Source organism: Psammomys obesus, unplaced genomic scaffold (assembly GCF_907164565.1).
Source record: "Psammomys obesus unplaced genomic scaffold, mPsaObe1.curated_primary_1811, whole genome shotgun sequence".
Classification (NCBI taxonomy): Eukaryota; Metazoa; Chordata; class Mammalia; order Rodentia; family Muridae; genus Psammomys; species Psammomys obesus.
The window spans coordinates 163,020-189,163 of record NW_026590365.1 but is presented as its reverse complement, the minus strand read 5'-3'; the positions used below and the strand labels follow the sequence as shown (position 1 = coordinate 189,163).

Here is a 26,144-nt window from a genome sequence, read left to right as displayed (position 1 = left end):
TATAGAAACCTACTTTCTCTTTCTTTTCTAGCCTTCTTTCTTTCCTACATAGTGTTAGGGAGAAGGGATTAGGGTGAATAAGTGTTAGAAGGGAGAGGTAGAAGAAAGCAATAAAATTTAAAAAGAAAGTAAATAACACCAACATCCTGCTTTTGTTTTGCTATAAAATCAAGATGTTCACTACATATTGTTTTTAGATTAGTCTGACAGGTTTTGTATTGTACACTACCCACCCCTACTCCATACTCTTGGTATTACAACATCAGGCTCAGTAATGACTTCTACATAGACTAGGTTTATATATATTTTTTATTATTCACATTTTTTTTGAGATTTCATACATGAGTACTGTATTTACATCATTTCCAGCCCTCCCTTTCCCCACAACTTCTACTGCATCTTCCCAACTCCCTCTCAAAAATTCATGTTTTATTTAATTATAATTGTTACATATATTTATTTACATACACATGTGTACAAGGAAATAAAACCTGCTGTCCATTTAGTATATGTCATATGTATGTGTGTTGACTACTTAGGATCGGATAACCCCTCAGGGGCCTGACCCTGACTAAGACTGATTCTGCCTCTCTTAACAGCCATTAATTGCTGTTGTTCTTCATCTAGTGGTGACCTTGTTGATATTTCCCCAGTCAACTCTGGCATGACAACTGATATTGTCATTGTGTTGAACTTGTTTAGGTGACCATGTTGTTGCAGGGCTCACACTACTTGAATGACAAACTGTTTACAGGATGAAGTAGAGTTTGCCTGAACTTCATTCTGATTATGGAGAGTGGGTGTTGGTAGAAAAAAATAAAGAGACAACAGTTGTAGAGACAGCCATACTTCTATAATATTGCTTTAATATAGATAGTACTAGCTGTGGAATGCAAATACTCAAGAATCATAGCAGATTATCACTACAGTATAAACATAATTTTGGATATTGTTCATGTCTGTTTGACATCAGATGTGGTTCTCTATCCTTTCAGAATTTTTAACCAATTACGTTTGTTTTCTACAAAAATCAATCAGAGTCAGATTCTTCTTTTGCCAACAAGATACTTACAACTATAAATACAATTATTTATAAACATCTCTTTCACTAAAAACTCAAGGTGACTGAGCCATATAGTTGTTAGCTACATCTTATTTGGCCGATGAAATTTTCTATGTTAATGATTTTTTAGCTCTTAACACAAACAAATCTGAGAGATTTTATCCTTTTTCCTATTAGTTTTTTCTATTAAATTATATCTGAGCGAAAGAATAGTAATCTGAAGAGCAAATGATAGTGTTTCAGAAATAATTTTAAACCAAGAATATGTAAATTGGTGACAGAATAAAAGTAGCTGTAAGTGGTATTACAAATCCTCGGTTTAAAAAGTTAGCTATATTTCTAGAAAATCAAACTGTAGACAACTGCATCACATAACAAGTCACCAGAGCACATCTTCTTAACTTTTGAAACTATGCATTATATTCACTACATTAAACAAATGGTGACCTCTTCCCTACAGGGCAGATGGTACAACAGACCTGAGTAATACTAGAAATATGCCAGAGGGGCTAAGGCCAGTAAATGTACCTACGTAAAAATAAGCTAATGTAAAGGCTAAACTTGTATAGGTAGAATATGGTAATGATAACAGCTAGGAGAACAGTACATAAATGAACTTTTGGGAAACTTTTTTTTAAAAAACATCTAAAATGTGTTGCATCTTCTATATTCAACTGACCTTTAAAGCAGTTAGTGACCAGAGGGTATCAGAAGTGCTGACTGAAAGACAGTGTAAGATTGTGTTTCTACTGTGTGATCATACATGTAGTAGTGTGAATAAATGTCCAAGCCATAGAGCTACCACCACTCAGCCTTTCTGTCCTAGACCATAATTGATTTGGAGTTGGAAAATGGGTTTAACTACAAAATAAGTGAAGTATGGAGAAGATGGCTGCAAATTAGCTGACATACTATTTAGGCTATCTATAAATTGTGGGAAAGAATGTGAACTGCATGGAGACATATGGAATTAATTAGCTCTGGAGGTGATTAGAGAAAAATCATATGGCATTTGAGAGACAAGAGAGAATAGCAATTATTGAAAGCTCTCTAGACCCTCTGAAACTTTATTTGTCTACATTTCCTTTAGAACCAGTTGGAAAAAAAATAATTGTAAGCTTAAAATGCTCACACAGCCACACCACTGACACATGCACATTTTTTTTCTCAAGCCACTTTATGTGGGTTTTAGTTCTTTGCAACCTAAAAAGACCTGACTAGAAAATGGATTAAAAGACAATGAGAACAATAAAGGTTTATGGTATAAAACAAAGGAAAGACAAAGCTATCAGACTATTTGATTACTATAATACTTTTCTTAGAGGTGATAAAGATCCTCTAAAATGAGCAGTAACAAACTCTTTTTCTTTACTTGGGTGACAGTCTTCTATAATTCAGTCAATTGTCTTAGATCCTCAATGTTTTCATTTGAGAATGAATACTCTCTTTCGACCTGTTTAGGGAGTCAGATGATGAATTTCAGGTTTTTTAAAATTGTTTTCTTGTTTTCCTTCTGGAAAAACAAAATGCACTCACACCCTGTCAAAAAACATAAATATTGGAACAATTGATAGGTACAGTCAATTATTTGACTAGTCAAACTAAATTAATACACATATACTTACACAAAGAAAATTTGCTCATCATTCTCTTCTCTACTTATGGTTGCATTTAATTCTACTAAAAGATATTCTTGACAGTTTTTAATGGCGCAACTGCTTATGAGTGAAGTAATAGTTATGATACATGTCCTTACTATCTTTTTCATGCAAAAGCAAATTGAGTGCTAAGCTTTTTATTCTTAGAAATAATAGTCATACAATTGATTGCCTAGTTTCTATCAAAAGTCCTTAAAAATTTTGGAAAATTTTCGGTTGACCTTTCTATGAATCTCCTGGAGGACTGTTGTCAATTTCTTCCATTTGGCATGGTAAAACATTTGCAAAGCACATTCACACTTCTTACTATAATCTCTAGTTCAGCAATAGAGTTTTATGTAGGTAGATACAAATAGCAAGGGACATAATGAAGTTCAATGTGTGTTACCGAGAAACAACGTGGAAGCCATGGCTTGCTATTTCTCAACACATTTAATTTCGTGGTTATATTTAATTGCATTCACTCCAGAAATATACCTCTACTATCTATACTGATGTACACCTTTACTCAAATGGCATCCACTCCACAGTCCAAACGTCAGTAGAGAGATAGACGGGAATGATGTATAAGAACAAAACCAACAAAGGTTCAAATGGTTATGAGAGTAGTAGCATTGTTCAAAATTATAGATAACACTCAAGAGCCTAGAGTGATTAATGTGTCTATTTCTAAAGGATACAGCTGACATGGGAACAAAGGAGGGATACTGTTTGGGGGTTTGTATTTCTTGGGTGATTTTTAAGTGTCACGATAGAAAACATATTCAGTGTAAGATGTCCAGATCCTGTCATCTGTTTGGTCATGTGTGACAGTGCAGGTGCCAGTAGAGTTGCATGCTACCATGTGGAAGCCAGCATCAGCTAGTTTGTCGAAGGCTTGCTCCAGAAAATTGAATTTGAGGTAGTATCGAGAAGTATATCGCTCAGGAGGGCGGTCGGGGTCTCTGCTCTCATTCAGAGTGTCTCCAAACACTTCTTTGGCTAATGAGATCTTACCACACACCATGATTCTGGCCACACGGCGGAATTTGGCATCTGTTTGGCTGTCCCTGCTCAGAGTATAGGAGCCTCGATAGCCAATAGTGATGAAGCCAGCCTTCTTGAGCTCAGAACCAGTGGTAGTTGTCAGAATCATGGGATTATCAGAGCCACTAACATGGATGCTATTTGTTGAAGAGAAATTAAATGTGGTGTCAATCCTGGGTGAAAGCTCTTCTAGATCAAACTGACATGAGTCATTGCCAACTGAGTTGAACTTGTTCATTTTAACAGCCAACATCTTGGCCAGTTCTGGCAACTTAAAGTATTCTGCTTCTCTACGGAGCCGGCCCCACTCTGGAAAGTGATCCGGAAGCACTACTTGCAGGTCTCTCATGTAGTCTAGGACATAACGAAAGAGAAAACCATCTCGATCTATGAAGAATCTCCCTTTGTTGTCCTGGATCAGAGAGCAAGGGTTCTTTACACTGAACATTTCCCAAAGCCGGGAACCAGGAATGCTAATCAAAGTAGGATAGCGAGTTATATACACCTGGCCACCTACATTGAGTTCAATAATTTCGGGAAAATTGCTGCAATCCTCAGTTGGTTTGATACAGCATGACTTCTCTGTCATGGCCATATTGACCTGGAAAAACAAAAATATTATTTTTGAGCAAGACTGTATAGTGTGGGGAGCCTGTTCATAAGCATTTGCTTTCTGCATTCTGTATTTCAAGAAACACAAAGCTTGGGTGATTGCTCAACATGTAAAAACATTAGTCTTATAAGCCTGATGATTCATCTGATCCCAAACCTATGTCAGAATATGAATTCAGTGCCATATACCTGTAATTTCAGATGCCAATAAGAGGTGGGGACAGAAAAATTTCCCAGAAATTCATGTGCCATCTAGTGTAGAATGGGTAGCCCAGAAGAAACAAGATAGATTCCATCTCATTAATGTAAAGAGAGGAAACTGACTCCTGAATTTTGTCCTCTGACATCCACATGTTGACTATGGTGTATATATATACACACATACACACCCCACATTTATTAACTGACTGAAACAAAGTTGTACAAATGTATATCTATGAGCTAGGTTAACTTGAAAATGGCAGCATAGAAAACTACTTCATGGTTTGTCTTTGCAGTCTTTTCTCCAGTTTTGAGGGCTTCTGTCACCCTTGGCAAGAGCTCTACTACTGAGCAAAACCCTAGCCCCAAACACAGATATGTCAGACCGTATTTCTCATTTCATGGCAGGATACTGTAGTTTATGAAAGACCCCCTTTCTGCAATGTTTCTGATTTTCTACTTTATCTTCTCGGCTCCTTCACATTCCTTTTCCTGACCCTAGCACGGACAACTATGTCAGTTCATTTAGTGTGCATTTTCATTTGTATGCATTTTTACAAAAGGAATTTTATGGTTTTTAAATATGCATGTTATTATATCATATTACATTACATATTTCCTCTCTAAAGCTTTTGTTTTCAATACTAAATTATTCAGATACCTTTTCTTGGTAACATTATGGTATGTTCGTCCACCATGTTTTACCAACCGCTCTCAGTGGCTGCAGCCTAAAATGTTTTACCTACCTGCTCTAGTACACATCCCTAGACATGTTGGCTATGATTTCCAAGACAGGCCCCCCTGTCTTCTAACCTTCAGCTCCATGTTAGCAGCTCCTTACTGACTGCTTTGGTAACAAGTTTATTCTAACAGGCTGAAAATAGTCTTTATGCATATGAAAGTGGTTTTCTTTTTTTTAAAAAATAGGATTCATTATTATTTGTCTCCATATTTCCAGCCCACACTTCTCCTATTGTTAGAAGAACCACATTTTGTCATCTACATTGAAATTCTAAATCCCAAATCATCTTATTGACATCCCTCTTTCTTATCCATATCTGTCACTAACCTAGAAATCATTCCTTTGTGAGGTTTCTTAGACACACACTGTTCCTGCTGACACTTTTTCTATATTGTGCACTTACGTAATCCCCTCCCAACTACTTTGTCTCTCTCTGGTTGTTACACATTCATGTTTATCTCTCTTACTGCCCAATACAAGCTACTCTAAATTCTGCTCCTAGACCAGTTGCTATGTCATCTTCTCTGCTTACTACTATTAAATGTTCCAATTTACCAATATATTAAATCCAAATCCCTTACCTGGAAATGCAAAACTATAAGCTAGTTGCATCTCCTCTTTAATTATAAGAATATCTAACACTATATAGGACTTATGTGTTGGGCATTGTTCCTAGTTGATGAAGTGGTTATTTTATGACCCACAAACTATTAACAGATTCAAAAGACTTTGCCCAACATAAACTGAAAAGTAGTTATGCTGGTATCTAAACAAAAGCAGAAGACCACAGAGCTTTTTATTTTATTTTATTTTATTTATTTTATTTTATTTATTTTATTTTAGGTTTCTGTTTTTTTTCTTTATTAATTACACTTTACTCACTTTGTATCCCCCTCTCCGTGGCTCCCTCCCTCCTCCCATCCCAATCCCTCCCTTCCTCCACCCTCTGCCTGCATGCCCCTCCCCAAGTCCACTGATAGGGGAGGACTTCTTTTCCTTCCTTCTGATCCTAGTCAATTAGGTCTCATCAGGAGTGGCTGCATTGTCATCTTCTGTGGCCTGGTAATGCTGCTTTCCCCTCAGGGGGAGGAAATTAAAGAGCAGGCCAATCAGTTCATGTCAGAGACAGTCCATGTTCCTATTACAATGGAACCCACTTGTATACTGAACTGCCATGGGCTACATCTGTGCAGGGGTCTTAGGTTATCTCCATGCATAGTCCTTGGTTGGAATAGCAGTCTCAGGAAAGACCCCTGTGCTCAGATTTTTTTGGTTCTGTTGCTCTCCTGAGCTTTTTATTAATTACTTCATCCTTTTGATTATATCTGCTAATACATATATGAAAAAATGTGTATATCACTGTTGGCTGTGTTCTTTTTCGTTTTATTTATTATTTGTTTATATACCTTTGCTCAGACTTTTTCTCCCCACCCCCACAAGCCTTAGTTCATCCTTCTGATAGTCATCATATCCCTAAGAACAATTTAGTTTCCAGATAAAGAACAGAAATATTCAAACATTCATTTAGTTTTTCACTCATAGGGTTTCTATACTTTCATCTAATATGATGATAATGTGGAATGTATATGCACCTAACATTTAGGAAATACTGTACGCCAGTCTTCTAATGTTTTCTTTTTCCTGTGACAACTCAGTTAATTTTGTAACAATCTAGTGAGGTATATATTGTTAAAATCCCCATTTCCTGGAGAGAAGCAGCTGTATAGTCTATTAGCTTCTTTACAGGGACTATTGTTTTCAAGTCTCTGTTTACACTAGAATTAGAACTACCTAACTAAGATGCCAAACTGACCCTGGCTATTTCTACCAAAGCTTCCTCAAAGTCAAGATAAGAAAATTCATTCAAATTAAATAAGGCATATGAAAATTCCCATAATGCAATTTACCATTTTTTACAATGAACACATGTCAATAATATAAACTAAATTAAATTTAAAAAATGGACTGGTGATGGTGGCATAAGCCTTTAATCTAAGTACTTGGAAGGCAAAGACAGAAGGATCTTTGTGAGTTTGAGGACAGTCTGGTTTACAGAGTGAGTTCCAGGACAGCCAAAGCTATGCATAGAAACCCTGTCTTGAAAATCAAAACCAAACAACAAAGAAAATATTAAAAAATGAATCTGAAAGCTATGAGAAAATAAAATGAAGGCAGAAATATCAGCTCCAAAATTCTATAAGCTAGCTACCCTTTGTCTTGTTCTTTTTTAATTCTAGTTCTCTTTTCCTTTGAAGGAATGGAAATATTAGCCACACTGAACTTAAACCCAGTTCTTCAAGCCCATCTATTTTTTTATGTCCATGTACCTAAAACTTACTATTCTGTAAGCTTGTCCTTTTGATTCCTTCTACTAATTCAGTAACTATCTGTTCCTTCTTGTAAAATAATACAAGAAAGTGGTAGGTTTGAATTAGAATCCTGACTCTGCCAGTTAGTACCTGGGTAACTGTGAGCAAACTGTGTGTTTTCTTCTCTGAGCTTCAATTTTTTTTTTATCCAGAAAATGGATATAGAAAAAAAAATCTGATTAATAAGATGAGAAGAAAATTGTATATGAGTCATATAAGCACTTAACACACTATTTGCTACCTAGTAAGTGCTTACCAGATGATAAGCAGTAATAACCAGATGTTAGTTGTATTAGCTTCCAGAGCTTGTCTTAGAGCAGTAGTTCACAACCTTCCTACTGCTGCAACCATTTAATATAGTTCTTCATGTTATGGTGACACCAACAGCAAAATTATTTTGTTGCTATCTTGTAAATATAATTTTGCTACTGTTTTGGCAATACCTGATATGCAGATGATCTTAGGTGAATCTTGTGAAAGGGTCAATCCCAAGGGGTCATGACCCACAAGTTGAGAACCACTGTTTTAGAAAAAGTGGTGAAATATTGCTTTCCACTGAGTTATTTATGCTACTCAATGTGTCACAGTATTCCATTGAGAGATGCTGCTTAAATGAACTATCCTGTCTAATTTTCAGTACCATCCTTTATATTTTACGTTACTGCTACAGTTTAGAAATTATTATATTGGGACACTTAACAGCATTCTGGAATTGCTTATTTATGTAACTGTCTGTGGCTAATATATTTTCAGAAACAATGTAATCTTGATTATACTTCTTTGGATCAGTACCACTGTGAGGCTTGTAAAAATCAAGGAAACAACTACTGAATGGTGAGTAAATCACCAACAAACACATGTTATAATAAAGCCATTAATTTCATAATCCCAGAGCAGATGAGTAGAAATGCATTTACAGGAGCCCATTTTCGATGCATGCATGTGAAAAAGAAATGTAATCAATTCTGCAGATTTCTGAATACAAAAGGTGCTATTCTTCCAAAAAAAAAAAAAAAAACACTTTCAAAAGCTGAAGATGTCTTTCATCATTATACAAACAGATAATTTTGTAGCACAATTTTTAAAAAACAGTGTAATTTTCTCCTTATTGTTTAGATATAGTTCTGCACAAGTCAACTTGAAATTGGTACTTAGAAACCACTCTTGCTCAAGAAGGATTGGCTCATTGGGCCCACACATTAACTGAAACCAAGGTGAAAGTTTGGTGTCTCTGCCTTCATTTTGTGTCTGTTTGCCTCTTTTACTTTAGCTGAAGGTACTCAGATAAATCATTTTCTTTAACCTTTTCTCATGAATCACCTTGAATTCCAGGAATGGCATAATAGACCATCCTCCAGGAAAGGGGAATAATCCATAACAGCATATACTGGAGCATAAATAAAGAGACACATTGGTCCCTCCACACAAAAAGGGTTTCTTCAGGTCATCTTACTGGACCAGAGCTGAAATGGTCAAGTGGACAACATCTTGACTAGGGCTGCTTAATTATACATGCTTCTTGCCCTTTATACCAATCCCTTCTCTTCTCTGTGTGGAGGTACTGAATAAATCTATGTTTTTATAATTACTTGTCCCTCTGTCATAATGGTGATGTTATAGTTTAAGGGGGGTGGGGTGGAGAGAGGCTGTCAGAAACCAGACTTCTGACCTGAAAACTTCAGTTATAATCCAAAGATCCAAAATCATATGAATCAGTCAGTCTAGGGCAGTGTTTCTCAACCTGTGTGTCACAACCCCACTGAGGGTCATATATCAGATATCTTTCATATCAATTATTTATATTATGATTCATAACAGTAGCAAAATTACAGTTATGAAGTAGGAATAAAAGTAAGTTTATGGTTGTTTGTTACCACAACACGAGGCACTATGTTAAAGGGTAGGAGCATTAAGAGGATTAAGAACCACTGCTCTAGAGGGTCAAGTTGGGTAGCCAGTTTTGTCACTCATGTTAACAAAGCAATGTTAGCTACTTTCAAAAGGACAGAGCCTTTATTCTGGGAGAAGAAATCAGAACAAAAGTCAAGACAGAGCTGCACTGAGACTTCAACCGTTGCCTTTCTCAAACATGTTTTTAAACATAAATAGAAATTTTACTGTGAAATGCTGCTTGTGACACTATTCCTCATAGCTAGGAATCTCAGTGGGTGATTGTTTTTTGTTTGTTTTTTTGGTTTGCTTTGCTTGTTTTTTTATTTTTTGCTTGTTTGTTTAAGAAAATGGAAATAGTTTCTTTAATAATGAACCAATCTAGTTCAAAACAGCCCCTTGTACATATTAACATGCTGTCAAGAAGGACATACTTCCCAAACAGAAAGTTGTTTATCTGTTTGGTTATATTTGCAATGTAAAAAATTATTTTATACATACAAAGCTTCCTGTATAACTTCTTTCTCCCTTTCTTCAGCCCAACTTTCTCTGTTGAGGTGGTTTTGCTCATGGGGAAACAAACAAACAACAAACAAAAAATAGTTCTCTTAATCTAAACAGCAGCTAGTTTTTGAAATGCTTTCTTTTTCTGCATTGTGGAGATGGGGGGGGTGCAGAGGATAGTTTTAAGAAAAAAAAAAAACCTGAAATGCCTCATCTATTCTCTTTCATGAGTAAACCCAAGGCTGATAAGGGTTAGTTTAGTGCCCTCAGTTAATCAAAGAAATAAGAGTCCCTGCAAGAGTGAAGAAAATGAGGTGACATTTAAACCAGGCTAAAGAGAAATCAGATAAAAGCAGATGTATACCAAGCCCAGAAGAATTGAGTTGTATATTCTAGCGTTTCAAAGGCAGTGAGGAAACTAACCAGTTCTGGCTCTGAATAATTCTACCTGTAACCAAGATCCATGTTTTCCAAAGACAAAAAAGTCAGCTATCCCATACTGTTAAGCTCGTTAAAATGATATGTGACTGCCTGAAAATGTGCAGGAAGACATTTCTGAGAAAACCAGACACTTTATAAACAATCAGTTTCCAATTGTATTAAGCTCGGAATCCCTATGTCCTAATCCCTTTTTCCTACCGCCCTCCATTTTCTTCTGGAATCTTTTACTTTTTTTTCTCTGTTTCCCTTGGCTTCTACCTCTCTCCTCTTTTATACCAGTGTTTTAAATATTCACTTATTTCTAAGAACATATCCACACATTTAAATTAAAAAAGTGATTCTCACCTTTTATGCTGCTCCAACTCAGAGATCCAAGAAATCAAAGTAGTTAGCAGCTAAACTGAAAGTGTAAGCAAAGGGAGAAAACAACTTCAAGTAAGAATTAAGAAATGGTTGTTAGCCTCAGCAATATTCCCTTTCGCTTCCAACTAGCTTGTATTTGTGACTTTTTATCTGCTCAGAAAAGAAACTGTTAGCCCGCAGATGCATTAAATCCAATCAAAATGCTTTTAAAAAATAACCAGATGCTGAAAAGCAATCTGAGTTTTCTGAATCCCACTTCAGAAAGATCTTCGGCTGCTTTTGGAACTCTAAAGTGCTTTCTAGTCACAGGTTTCAAGGTAGATCTCCTCTCAACAGAGAAACAGAGGTGCCTGCCCGCAGCTCAAATGCAGTAGCTCTGGAATTCCGGAAGGACTGGAAAGAAAAGACAAGGATGTTAATAGAATAGTTACATACCTTGCGTCTACAGCCACTGAGGTAGGGCCAAGGCAAGCTTCAGTGCCTGCCCGCCTCACTGGTCTGAGGGCTCAGCTCCACCGAGGAATGTATTTCTGTTCTTCCTCTCTCTTGGCGTGTGCTTTGGTGCTTAATTTGAGTTTTCCTCTTTAAAACTAGCAGTCCCGTAGACCCTCCTCCCCTGCTATGACATACTTGATTTCCTCTCCAGCCTGGGCCGGCCTCCCTCTCTATTCTTCAGCCCGAAAAAGAAGCAAAGCAAAGCAAAGGAGGGAGAAGCCAAAGAAGGGGGAGGGGTGAGAAACAAAGGTGATGGTGGCAGTGAGAGGAGAAATTTTTCTCATCTTGGGTACAGCTCTGCAAGTACATTTTGCAGTTACAGTTACATGCATGGTTTGTAAGGGTTTGGCTGGGTGGCTGTTCTGAAATAGGGCCTTCTTACATACCCCAGGCTAGCCTTAAAATTTACATCCTTCTGTGTTAGCCTCTGGAGTGCTGGGATCCCATATATGGGCAACCACATCCACTCTGAATGAATTTTTCAATGAAGAACTGGTTAGATTCTGAACCTAATATTAATTATGTTTACTATAACACCCATAATCCTGTAGATAGTATGCTAAGATCTGAGAATAAGTAAATTCTAGACACATTTTTCTTTCTTGAGAACAAATAAATTTACTGTAAGTGTTTAACTGGCATGGATGAAAAAAGATTAGTGTTGTAGGAACAAAACGGAAGCATTCCAGGTTTATCTAGGGAAATCTGCAGGTTTCCTGGGGGATTAACCAAACTGAGTTTTACCAGATGAATAAGAATTAGCCACAAGAAGAAAGATAGAACTAGTTATACAGGCAGAAAGGACAGTGTCAAAAAGGACAAAGAAATGTGAAAACGCACACAATCTATTAGGCACTATGCTCAACTTTTTTGGAAAAAATGCTGGAGGCAAGAAAGTAGGATACCTCATTCCCCAAATCCAAGCAATATTCTCCAGATGTGGTATAGACTCAACTAAAAAGTGAATCCCTATCCATCTAAGTTATTTTGTTGTATATGCATTTTTCTCTTTCTATGAACTAGTGAAATCACTGAATTTAAATGTGGATTTCTTTTTAAAAAATGGGTTATGTTTCTCTAAATATTAAAGTTCTTTCTCAATCAAATAGTAAAATAGATTTCTGAGAGGTGGGTTTAAAATGGTTTAATTTAGAGTGAGGTTATATTTGTATGTAGAAAGCAGAAAACCAGACTGAGTAACTGAGTAACATGGGGAGATATATACACACACACACACACACACACACACACACACACACACATAATTATATATATATATCTTAGGTCAGTTTTATCTCTGTTAATTCTACTAACTGAAATAATTAATTAAATATTCTCTCATTAATTTGTTTAACTGTCTGTCCTGATTGTTTTTATCAACTTGGCACAAACCCAGATATATATAGGAAGAGAAAATCTTAATTCAGGGTTTTTCTACATAAGATTTCCCTGTACGAAAGTCTGCATGGGCATTTTCTTGATTAATAACTGGTGTGGGATGGCCCAGCCCACTGTGGGTGATGGCATCCTTACACAGGTTGGTCCTGGGTTGTATAAGAAAGAAGGCTGAGGAAGCCATGAGAAACAAGCTAGTAAGAAGTGTTCCTCCATAGCCTCTGCTTCAGTTCCTGCCTCCAGGTTACTGACCTGACTTTCTTCAGGGATGAATGGTTACCTGGAAGTGGAAGATGAAATAAACATATTCTCCCCAGGTTTCATTTAGTCATGGTCTTTATCACAGCAGTAGAAAACTAAGACACTTTTTTAAACAAGTAAACAACTCCCTTCATGCTCACCAAATGGCTTTAGGAGCTTCACATATTGCATATGTATGTAACAAATTCTAAAGTCACAGAAGAAATTTTAAAAACTGTATTAACAGTCTAAGGCAGCTTTGTCTTTAATTCTGAGATTAAATGACCTATTTTTAGATAGACATTTCTTTTTAAAGTTGTTGTCGATTATTATTTTTTATTATTGATTTTTCTTTTTTTCCTTTATTTATTTATTTTATTATTATTTTTTTATACTTTCTTCACTTTGTATCCCCCATAAGCCCCTCCCCCTCCCCTCCCAATCCCATCCTTCCCTCCCCCTTCTTCATGCATGCCCCTCCCCAAGTCCACTGATAGGGGAGGTCCTCCTCTCCTTCCATCTGATTTTAGTCTATCAGATCACATCAGGAGTGGCTGCATTGTCATCTTCTGTGGCCTGGTAAGACTGTTCTCCCCTCAGGGAGAGATGATCAAAGAGCAGGCCTATCAGATTGTGTCGGAGGCAGTTCCTCTTCCCATTACTATGTAACCCACTTAGACACTAAACTGCCATGGATTACATCTGCGCAGGGGTTCTAGGTTATCCCCATGCCTGGTACTTAGTTGGAGTATGGGTCTCTGGGAAGACCCCTGTGTTCAAATCTAGTTCTGTTGCTCTCCTTGTGGGGTTCCTGCCCTCTCCATAACCTACTATTTCCCACTTCTTACATAAGATTCTATGCACTCTGTGATTTATCTTTTAGTTAATCAGTGGTTATTCCTAAACTAGCTGTATACCCAAATCACCACACAGAGACTAGGATTTATTTAATTAACCTAGAGCAAAATTCTTGGCAATAGTTACTCCATCCTAAGCCTCTAAGCCCGTATAGCTTCCTACCATTCAGAATTTCCAACATTATACTTGCTTTTAGTGATATCTTAGGACCAGTTCATCTTTCTTCCTGGTTCCAAGTCCTGTCCTGCTGATCTGTGCTCTCCTCTCCTCCCACTCACATCTTTTTCCTCCCCTCCAAACCAGGATGTCCCACCCTATTCTCTCCAGTACTCAGCATTCTGGCTGGTTGTTTTATTGACAATACAGAGAACAAATGGGGGCATGTTTACATAAACTTGAGACAAGTGATGCTTAGAATAAGCTTCACAATGCAATGTCCAGATTGAAACCAGATAGTGGGGTAGAGAAATCAGCATTTGAATGAACAAGGGTAAATTGTATACATTCCACAAGAACATTATACCAACATGAAGTAGTAAAATCGTTCTCCAAATATTTACCTGTATTCCCAGACATTTCTACAGATCGTATTTACCTTGACTATGTTATATGCAAAGAACACATAATATCATTAGCTAACTCTATTTGAATGAATTCTTTGGGCTAGGAAAGATACAATTTTCTCTGATGAGTATGATGGGTGAAATCTGAAAATGTAATCTAAGACCAAATTTCCATTTGACAGCTAAGTAGATAATAGTGCACATATATGTGAAGGTATGATCGTGAAGATGATGTCAGGTGTCCTAGTCTGTTACTCTGCCTTATTCATTTGGGAAAGAATATGTCGCTGAACTTCAAGACTCAGGCATGGGGGGAGGCAGTAAATGAACTTCATATATCTGGGAAAGATGAAACTTTCAAGATTCAAGAGGTCTTCTCTCCAACATTATAGAAGCAGTAAGCAACAGCTAGGGAAGGACAGAGACCTGCTAAGCTGCTGGAAGGAGGTCTTCCAGACTCATTAAACTATCTGCAAGTCATGGTCTGTTGTGAGTACATTCTCTGTGTGTGTGTGTCTCTGTCTCTGTCTCTCTGTCTCTGTCTCTCTCCCTCTCTCTCATGCTCTTGGTGTGTGTGTGCTTCCCCCTGCCCAGGAAAAATCTCCCACACAACACCAGCATCTTAGATGCTTCCAGAAATCCTTTCCTGGCTGGCACTGCTTTAACTGCTTCCAAATCAGCCAGATTTGACTTGTGTTTTGATAGAATATGGAGAACATCTCTTAGAATTGCTGTTACTTTTGGAGGAGTGGGTGTTCTGAGCAGAGTCTTGTATGAAAAAATTATGGGGGAAAACGGATTTGCAAAATTCCCATAGTGCTCATTTGAATTTAAAATTAATGGAGTAAAATCATTAACTTCTAAATCATTTGACAAAATGATTTTTTGTTCATAATAGATAATGTGTGCCTATCAAAGCTGTGCCATTTTTTGTAGAGGGAATTTTCACACCTTGGCACCTACATCCTGAACTCTTAGTGAAACAGAGCTGCATCATGAAACTCTTTCTTAAAAAAAAAAGTTGTCCTCCTCACTATATTTTGCTTCAGCTAGGTCTTCACACAGTCAAACATGCTGGTCAGGGACCACAGCTCTGTTTAGGCTTCATCCTGAACTTCCCAGAGACTATGAAAGTCAGAAGGGCCTAGATGGATATCATGCAGACCCTAAGAGAACACAGATGTCAGCCCAGGCTACTATACCCAGTAAAATTTTCTGTCATCATAGATGGAGAAAACAAGATATTCAACAACAACAAAAAATTCAAACAGTACTTACCCACAAATGTAGTGTTACAGAAGATACTAGAACGAAAAATACAACTCAAGAAAGCTAACTACCTTCAGGAAAACACAGGAAATAAATAACCTCACTACAGCAAAACTAGAAGTAGCTAAGCACACAAACACACTACCACAACCAACAGCAAAATCAAAGCATCTAACAGCCACTGGTCATTAATCTCTCTCAACATCAATGGACTCAACTCTACAATAAAAAGACAAAGACTAACAGAATGAATGTGAAAACAAAACCCAGAAATCTGCTGCATATATGAAACACACCGAATTCACAGAGATAGACATTATCTGAGAGTAAAGGGTTGGAAGATAGTTTTCCAAACAAATGGACACAAGAAGCAAGCAGGAGTAGCCATTTTAATATTTAATAAAATAGACTTTTAACCAAAATTAATCAAAAGAGATGGGGAAGGTCACTTCATAGTCATCAAAGGAAAGTTCCACCAAGAGGACACCACAATTCTGAACATCTATGCCCCCAAAACAAGGGCACCCACATTTGTAAAAGAGTTAAATGTTGTAAATGGTGTAAAGGTCTGTTTCAAGTTTCAGGCTTTGATATGTTTGTGTCAATTTTTTCCAGCAGCACTTGCTGCACAGTTCATTGTTGCCCCATCACATTGGCTTTAACTCTTTGTCTTATATCTAATTCCAAATAATTGAAGTAATCTTGACCTAGAACAATACAGCATGCATCACATTTTCTAATTTTAAATTATATTAGAAATCACTAGCTGGTCGCTGGTCTCGGTAGCACACTCCTATAATTCCAGCACTCAGAGAGGCAGATGTAGGTGGATCTCTGTGAGTTCAAGGCCAGCCTGGAATTCAATGTGAGCCCAGGACAGCCGAGGCTACACAGAGGAACATTGTCTTAAAAAGCCAAAAAAAAAAAAATCACTAATAATCATAACAGTGTGGTACTGGGATAAAATCTGATTTGTAAGCCAATGGAACAGAATAGAGAGCCAAGGTACAGACCCCAGTGTATATGATTAACGAATTCTTTCTTTCTGTGTATGTGTATGCACACACACACACACACACACACACACATGTATGTATGCATGTATGTGTGTATTATGTATCTCAAGAGTACACAAATAGAATTGATATTTTCTCTGATAAGTAACTATCTCAGTTAGGGTTTCTGTGGCTTGTAATAAAACATCATGACCAAAGCAAGTTGGTGAGGAAAAGGTTATTGTACCTTATGGGTCTACATTATAGTCCATTAATGAAAGAAATCAGAGGAAGAAGAAGCTGAAGTAGAAAGCATGGAGGAGTGCTGCTTACTGGCTTGTTCTCCCTAGATTGCTCAGCCTTCTGTCTTATAGTAGGACCACCAGCTTAGGGTTGGTACTAACCCCAGTGAGAAGGGCCTTTCCACATCTATTATTAGTCAAGAACAGATTAGCCCATAGGCCAATCTTATAGAAATAATTTTTCAACTGTGGTTTATCTTCTCAGGTTCCTTTAGCTTGTATCAAGTTGACAACAATACCTAGCACAATAATTTAGGGATGACAAGATATTCATATGTAAAGAAATTAGATCTTTCTATATATCATACAGAAAAATCAGTTCAAATGGAATAAAGAGTTAAATATAAGGCCACAAACTAGAAAACAGAATAAAAATTCCTGAGCATTTGTCCTAGTAATGATTTTTTGGATTCAACACCCTAAACACAGTGAAAGCTGAAATAAAGCAGTGACAGTGTGAAAAACATTTTTGCATAGAAAAGGGAACAGTCATGGAAGGCAAACTACTTAATGGAAGGAACCATTTGTAAAACATATTCCCAATAAGAGTAAATACAGAAAGTGCACAAGTAACTCATTCAACTCAACAGCAAACCAGCAAACAAACAAAGCCCCAAATAATCCAGTTTTAAAACTAGACAAGAGGAAAACCAAATGAATCAGGCATAGGGAGCAGATGTCATTCACCTGGGACTGAAGATGGCAGTAACTATATACTCTATTTCAGTCATCAGTGATAACCCAATTAAATATTGCATGTACTGAATTAGTGAGGCTCTGCAGCTGAATCTGACACAAGAGTTGTGCTGGCGGTGGCCTACTTTCAGTTTTTGGACATGTTATTCCAAGGCTCCATTGTCTTAAAGAAAGTAAAACTCCAATTTAAGCTATATCACAAATATATCCAGAGCTTCAAATTGCTACAATTAGTTTTCAAAAGAATGAGTATTAACAAAATAATTTCTGTGGGTAAATTAGTAAAGGGAAAGTTCATGGACAACTAGGATTTTGTCAACTGGTTCAAGAAGCTGAGAAGTTGGTAGGCTGACTCTCTCCTTCAAATCCAGTACTACAGAAGGAGCTAGAAGGAAAACTCCAACTGCAAGTGTTTAACCACACCCAGGAAAATAGAGGGAAGTACACACACACACACACACAAAAAAGAAAGAAAGAGAGAGGGAGAGAGAGAGATTGAGAGAGAACCATACAACAATACAGCATGTATGAATCTGGTGCTAGAGTCCTAGAAGATTCTTAAAGAACTATTGGTCTTCAGTCTACATTGGAATCCCAAAGAAGTACATTCTAATCCACTTCTAATCCAGTGAAGAATCACTTCAGGGACAGGATAGATGAACTTGTCAGCAAGAGTAAGGGCAAGCAGGGGAAAAAAAACAGAAGCTTCCTTCTTCCAGGTCCTTTTTTGTGAGGTGCCACCAGAAGGTGTGGCTCAGATTTAGTCTTCCCACTTCAATATAATCCAATCAAGAAAATCCCCCACAAGCTAGCTGCCTGGGTTTTAGCGGATTTCAGATGCAATCAAGTTAACAACCAAGATTAACCATCACAAGTACACCCTTTGTCAACCTGATATAGAAGCACATCTCCTTGTGCCATGTTTAATTTCCAAATGAAAATAAGAACCAGCTCATAATTTCACCTAAAATAAAATAACTATCCTATGTACAACTGGAAATGCCTTATATATTTTAGAATAGATGGCAATGTCCCTGGAGGAGTACTTAGTTTTTTAGAAATCATAACTTAAATGTTACTTGAAAACCCAAAGACATTGATTCAATCTATATTATATTACATGATAAAAAATAGAACAAAAACACAAAATTTGTTAAACATGTGTACATATATGCACAAACACATTCCTAACAAAATAAGACAAATATTCACATCAATTACAATTCTTTCTTCAACTGGTCTCATGACCTTGGCTGCATTTTATAATACCTTCCTCTACTGCCCATTGTGTATGTCCTCTGACCCCAGCAAACACTTTAGCAGCTCGTAGTTCTTCTCCTGGAGGAGTGACCCATTCATTCACTGTTGATGAGTCTGTGCCCTTTGTCATCCTGTCTGGACTAGGTTGTTGCAATTTCCTATTGACTTTAATCGCAGGACCTCGTAATAACAAGAGATGCCCTAAATGATCTTCTGCACTCCAAACATTATCTTCCTTACCTCTACTGTGGGGAAGCAATTCAATTTCTGTTTTAGTTAGGAATTCCATTGCTGTAATAAAACATCATCAAATGCAACTTGTGAAACAAAAAATTATTTCATTTTACCCTTCTAGGTAACAGTCCATTGCTCAAAAGTGGCACTGCTTCCCCATGGGCTTTGCCCATTTACATAGATCATTAAATATATATGCCTAAGGGACAAAAATTTCAGTACTTAATTGACAATTTTTCTTGTTGAAATACTCTCTTCCTTTGATGGTTACGATACCATACCATTTCTCATGTTTTCCTTTCATCATCAGCTATTCTTCTTATTGTTTGAGGGTTTACTGTAAACCATGTGTCCTTTATAACAGGTAGTTCTAGGTATTATCTTGCCTTTAATTAATCCCATCATTCATCTCTCATTCCTTGCCAGAATTACCTGATTATTATTATTATTATTATTATTATTATTATTATTATGCTTTATTTGAGACAGTATTTCTCTGTGTGGCCTTGGCTATCCTGGACTTGCTTTGTAGACCAGGCTGTCTTCAAACTCACAGAGATCCACCTGCCTCTGCCTCCCTGAGTGCTGGGATTACAGGCATGTGTCACCATGTCTGGCTTGTTCCTCGTATTTAAAATACCATTCTCTTAAGATTTTTTTATGCCTTTCTATAGCATACTTGGTTTGAATGAGAATGGCCCATAAGCAGGGCATGGTGGCACACAGCACTTGGGGAGGCAGAGGCAAGCAGATCTCTGTGAGTTTGCAGCCAACCTAGTCTACAAAGCGAGTCTAGGACAGCCAAAGCTACACAGAGAAACCCTGTCTTGAAAAACAAAACAAAACAAATCAAACAACAACAACAACAGAAAGAATGTCCCACATAGGCTTATATATTTGAATACTTGGTTCTCAGTTGCAGAAACTGTTTGGAAAGGATTTGGACTTGTGGTGTTGTTGTAGTGGTGTGTTGCTGGGTAAGGTGGGGTGGGCTTTGAAGTTTCAAAAGACTCATGATATCCCCAGTGCCCTCTCTCAATCTATCTCATGGTTGTGGATTAAGATATGAGCTCAAAATTGTTCCTTCACTACAGTGTCACTGACTCTAACAATTTGAAACTGTAGGCCCACAATAAACTCTTCCTTTTAGACATTGCCTTGGTCATGGTGTTTTACCACACCTATAGAAAAGTAGCTATGGCACAATATAAGATAAAGTAGTGTGGTCCTCAAGATTCTTTGCACCATGATGACTGCAATGATCTCCATTATAACTGATACTTAATGTTCTAGAAATGTTATATTATTGTAATTACCTGTAGTTGTCATGCTTTCTTGTGTATACCTGGCTAAAATCTTATTCATTCTTTCAAATTTACCTCTTGTCTTACCTCTTCCAGAGAGCTTCCCTGTTACCTTTGGTTATGTTAAATTTTCTTCTTCCTAAATTTCCTCCATCTTTCTGTGAATATCTCTGCCACTATTCTTGACATAATACAGTGACATTTATTTTGTACATATATATCTCTGAAACCAGTCGTAGAGCTTCTTTGAATAGAAAAACTGCAGTGCTATCTAATTTTATATTAAAAGATTTCAGTATAATGCTCCAGAAATGTTTGAATCATGCATCATGTACAAAACATGGAGATATAGAATACATGGCATGTTTGGAGAACATAGACTCAAGAATGGAGTTTTGTTAATTCCAATGTTGAAGTAGTGAGTACATAAAGGCAGGCAATAAAACAGATTGTAGCAGTAACTGTGGAAAGATATTGTTTGTGCATGAGATTAAAAAAGACTAGTGTATTAGTCAGGATTCTTTAGAGAAACAGGACTGATAGAATATATGAGTATGTATGTATGTATGTATGCATGTATGTATGTATGTATGTATGTATGTATGTATGTATGTATGTATATATGTATAGGGTAAAAGGAACATACCATGCCTCTCTTTTCAGACAGAAACCAGCTCAGATTTCAAAGCAGTATAAAATAATTTATTCTGGGCCAATCAGGTATGAATGTCTATGGTTCAAGAACACATATTCAAGGAGAGCATGACAACCAAGAAATCTGGGCCCAGGGGTCTTTTCTGAGACTGCTACTCCAACCAAGGAGCATGCATGGAGATAACTTAGAACCCCTTCTCAGACGTAGCCAATGGCAGCTCAGTATCCAAGAGGGTTCCCTAGTAAGGGGAACAGGGACTGTCTCTGACATGAAATCAGTGGCTGGCTCTTTGATCACCTTCCCCCAAAGGGGGAGCAGACTTACCAGGCCACAGAGGAAGACAATGCAGCCAGTCCTGATGAGACCTGATAGGCTAAGATCAGATGGAAGGGGAGGAGGACCTCCCCTATCAGTGGACTTGGAGAGGGGCATGTGAGGAGATAAGTGAGAGAAGGTGGGATTGGGAGAGAATGAGGGAGGGGGTGACAGCTGGGATACAAAGTGAATGAACTGTAATTAATATCTATAAAAATTTAAACTTAAATGAAAAACAATATTTAGTCCCTAGACAATTAGAGTTGTTTCTCAGTTGTGGTGAAGATCCTTGAATGGGTTAAAACATTGACACAATCTTGGACAATCTGACTCCATTTAGTTCTTTAGTTTTATGAGAATTATTCTCCCTTAAGTAACTTCTATGTATCTTGCTCAAAATAAATAAATAAATCCCTTAGTTGTAAAAGTTAAAAAAAAAAGAACCCATATTCGGTTTCCCCTAAATGACGTGAATGAGATAACATGAACTTTTATAGACCCTTAACAAAAGAAAGTCATAAATCAATGCAGTTACGAAAGGCATTGTTTAGCACATCAGGTCAGGGGTCACAGTAGACTGGAATTTTTCTTCTATATGTTTCTGATGCTTTCTTACAACATTTTTAGCTTTGGAGTTGGTGGAAGCTAGTGGTCTGCTAAGTAATACATTCCACAAGCTATACCCAATAATCATAAGGATGTTATGTCAAATATAGAGAGATTGGCAATGAATGGTATTGTTATGGTAGGAAAAATGTCAGAGTTAAAAGTGCATGTTAAAGTGTTACGGCTAAAATGGCAAGGTCATGAACCCCGAGGAAGGTAAATAAGAGAGCTTGCCAAGCTGACCAGATAAGAGGGAGAACAGGGCTCTAGGAAAAAAACAAGAAAGTTAGTCTAGGTCTTTCTTGTCAGGCTCTGAGTGGCACTCACAGACACATCCCCCCATCCACCCCAAAGAACACACAGAAGGCCCTGCTGCCATTTTACATATTCTTCTAATGCATCTAATCATAATTGAGTAAGCTGTGGGTAAAGATGGCTTCTAAAGAAAACCCTCTACCATGGTGCATACCACACCAAAGACAAGTGAAATAGCAAATAATCAAAGCAAACTAGTTGAATGTTGGTAGCTTCCTGATGATCACTGTTAAACACTGCTAATGTTGTTATTAAATTGTTTACACTATGTCAGAAACTAAGTAACCAGGCCATACAACCAAACACATCCTCTAACAATAATATAATAACCCAATGTCATTATAGTACCACTTGCATTGTGGTTTTGACACCTTCTCCTTTTGTGGAGATCATGGAAGAAAATAACAGAGGAGGATCTGTTCAGTCATTTGGGATAGAAAAGCAGCCACCTTACCTCATGAATATGCCAATTACTTCACAAATATTCATTAAAATATATTTACCATCCATGGTGTAAAACTTACAATCCTGTTCCTAATGTTGAAGAAGCCTACTCCACCTCCCTCTTCCAAGCCCTGGACTTTTTTGCTTTTTTGGATGCTTCCCAGTTTCTCTTTGTTTAACTTTGTTTCTGTTGCTTTGCTATATAATTGTCTCCTCAAGATTATATGGAAATATTAGGGTATCTTTGAGAATGATGGAGCCTTTATTGAGGTCCTGAAAAATTTCCACAGCCACCAAAGCTGCTCTGGGCTCATGGCTTTTGGGTTCTTGTTTCATGAATTTGAAAAATGAAATTCACAAACTATAGAAGATGAGTTTTAGAGAAAATTTTCATAGGAAAAGAGACAAAAATTTTATAGGGAAAGAGAGAGTCATGCCTTTTGATTTAGGCCTGGAAGTCAGCCATGTGGCAGACAAGCAGCCAAATATCAGGGGAGGAGAACTTTATCAAAGAGTGACAATTCCTGACCAGAAAAACCATACTTAGGGTAGCATCTGAAAGAAGACAACAGAAGAAAAGAAATAAAATATCTGTGTTTCTTGGCTGAATTCCTTCCTGCAAGGAGACAAGAGCCAAGAAGCCCTGCAACATTCACCATCAAATTAAGAAGAGCAAAGGCAGCCTGACGTGAGTTTCAGTCTCCATGTGCAGCATCCTGTCTCTTCACAAGCTCATAGTTCTAGTTAGTCCATTGGTCTACAGAAACTTCAACACAACTGCAGCTTCCTTAAGGAGCTTCATATTTCAGTGGAACATTATAGAACAAGCCCACCCAATAAGTGTCCAATTCTCTTGGAAAATGTGGATCTGTTTTTGATTTTTGGTGTTAATTAGAGCCCTGACTTTAAAGTTGCATATTTTCATCTTATATAGATACAAATAATTTCTTTCTGATGACCCCAACAAGTATGTGTGATATCTATGATATTAAACAGTATTGTATCAAGAATTTCATACTTTTTTAACATTTTTCATTTGATATGTGAAAATATCTAGTTTCCCAGATGACATTGAAATCATTTGTTATTCTGCAAGTTCCCTCACTAATAACTTGGATGATGCTGAAACTTGTGTGTATTCTATGTGTGAAAGTCATGTGCTCTGAATTTTCTAAATGTCATACTTGGACTGATCGTCCCTGTTTTTATATTGTATTGTCTGTTTAAGTAAAATTAATTTGGATTCTGAAGAAAAGTAAAAATGTGTGTGATTAAGTTCTTTTATGTTGAAGTCTCTTCACTTTTGAATGTTCTATAATTCTGAGATTTTTGCTATTATGAAGTATCAAATAGCCAGATCATAGGAAACATGAAACTTGCCAGAAGTTCTCTAATGCACTAAAGGTGACACACTGAAATTAGGATTTACAATTTTTCCCATTGCTCCTCACTAGAGACTCTTAGATGCCTAAAATTATTTTATTAACAACTAGAAAGAGAATGCCTTTGGGGGAGAAAGATTCGGAGAGGGGGATCCTCTCAGCGTCTATATGTAGAATCTAGTCTTCCTACAAAGTGTGGTGTGTTTATTAATTTATATAATGAAGGTAGAGGAATTCTGCACCATGGATGGATGGTGGGAAGAGGAAGTTGAGAAACAAAGAGAAAAGGGAAGGTGAAGAGACAAGAGAAAAAGAAGCTGAAAGGCAGCAAAAAAGGCTAATTGACCTATTGTGTTCTTTGAAATATTTGATTAAAAAAACATGAATCAAACATTGTCTGGTGAAAATGGAATTTTTTGGGGAATTGAGAAAATGTGATAGTAATATAAGAGAAACTCCAAGTAATACAATTGATGTCATAGAACATTTACTAATAGATTAGCTTAGTAGACATTAAGTCACACAAAGTAGAATTTATCTAAAGGAACACTTCCCCCAAAATACCTTGAAGATAAGTAGTACGCTAACCAAGACTGTTAGAGATAAGTGAAATTTACAGTGCTAGGATGTAAATGCTTGTTTACCAGGATTGACCATCCAAAAAAAAAAAAAAGGCCAAAGGTAGTTCAAGGGGGCAGTGCAGGGTCACAACCACCATTAAGTCCTGGTCTGTCTATGCCCTTATCAGGAAAATCATAATTCTGTCAGGTGAGTAGATGAACCTGGGTGACAATTATTGGAAAAGGACAACACAGGTGTAGTTAATTCCGGTGATATCTTTGCTGTGTAAATCTCCCATCCACCCTCTGTTTAAACTGTCTCTGTTTAAAATGTTCAAAGTGTAACCAGGAGCCAGGACCTGAAAGAGATTTAAGGATAACAGTGTGTGTGGATAACAGCCTAAGGTATGTCTTAGATGGTAAATTATTCTATTTGAGACAACTTATGCAGTGCACATTTTTCAGTAAAGAGCTGGACCTCAAAGTGTATGGGGTGATTTCTCATTATTTCTCACACTATTTTTTATGCAATATGGGAGAAAAGCTGGGGATTCCTAAGTGTAACAGAGGCCTTCTCAACTTGGGTGAGCATAACTTAGGGAGCTAGGGTGTGAGACAACCAACAGAACACTAGACTAAATGAGCCACTGACATCCAGATCATTTGTCTTTGGAGCTCAAAGACTATTTCACAGACTATGAAACGATGTCTAGCAGAATGAAGTTTTATTGTAGCTGAGAGATTGACAGAAAGGAAGTAAGCAGAGATCGTGTATTGTGAAAGTGGGTTCCAAGAATGGGTTGCCACTGAATGTCCCACCACAGTCAATAAGGCTTTAATGAACTGAAAAATGGAGGATGTACCAGGCTTGGTAGTGCACTCTTGCAATCCCAGCACTCCAGGAGGCAGAGGCAGGCTGATCTTTGTGAGTTTGAGGCCAGTCTGTTCTAAAAGTGAGTCCAGGACAGCAAAGATTACACAGAGAAACCCTGTCTCAGAAAACGAAAACCAAAACCAAAAACAAAACAAAAGAAAAATGGAGGGTGACTAGTAAATCCAATTTTCTTACCTCCGAGGTGCTCATGTCCTTTTCCATCCTGGTGGCTGGACTAGAGTTTTTTTGTCACACCTTAATGGGACAATAAAAGTATCTAATCACTCATGGTACCAGGTAGCTATTATATATAAAAGAAGAAGAAAGATACAAGTAGGAAAGCAGAAGGGGATTCAGTGCCTCTAAGCATTTCTGGCTTCTGTAAAACCAAAGGTGTTTCCAGCTTCCAGCCGAGACAGAACTGGTTGTTAATGGGAAGAATCAGATTTGCTCATTTTCTAGTTCCCTGCCCAGGAACTGCCTGGCTCTTTTTTTTTTTTTTTTTATTCTTAC

At 37.3% G+C, this 26,144-nt stretch overlaps 1 protein-coding gene across 1 annotated transcript; it reads right to left on the bottom strand.

Annotated features, from left to right (window-relative positions):
• Positions 1-299: 299 nt before the first annotated feature.
• LOC129676532 (BTB/POZ domain-containing protein KCTD12-like) lies at positions 300-10,970 on the bottom strand. The gene is made up of 2 exons (XM_055606915.1): positions 10,852-10,970; positions 300-4,348 (listed from the first exon to the last, which is right to left on the bottom strand). The coding sequence occupies exon 2, from the start codon at positions 4,340-4,342 to the stop codon at positions 3,461-3,463; it is 882 nt and encodes a 293-aa protein (XP_055462890.1). The 5' UTR covers positions 4,343-4,348; positions 10,852-10,970; the 3' UTR covers positions 300-3,460.
• Between the last annotated feature and the right edge of the window lie 15,174 nt (positions 10,971-26,144).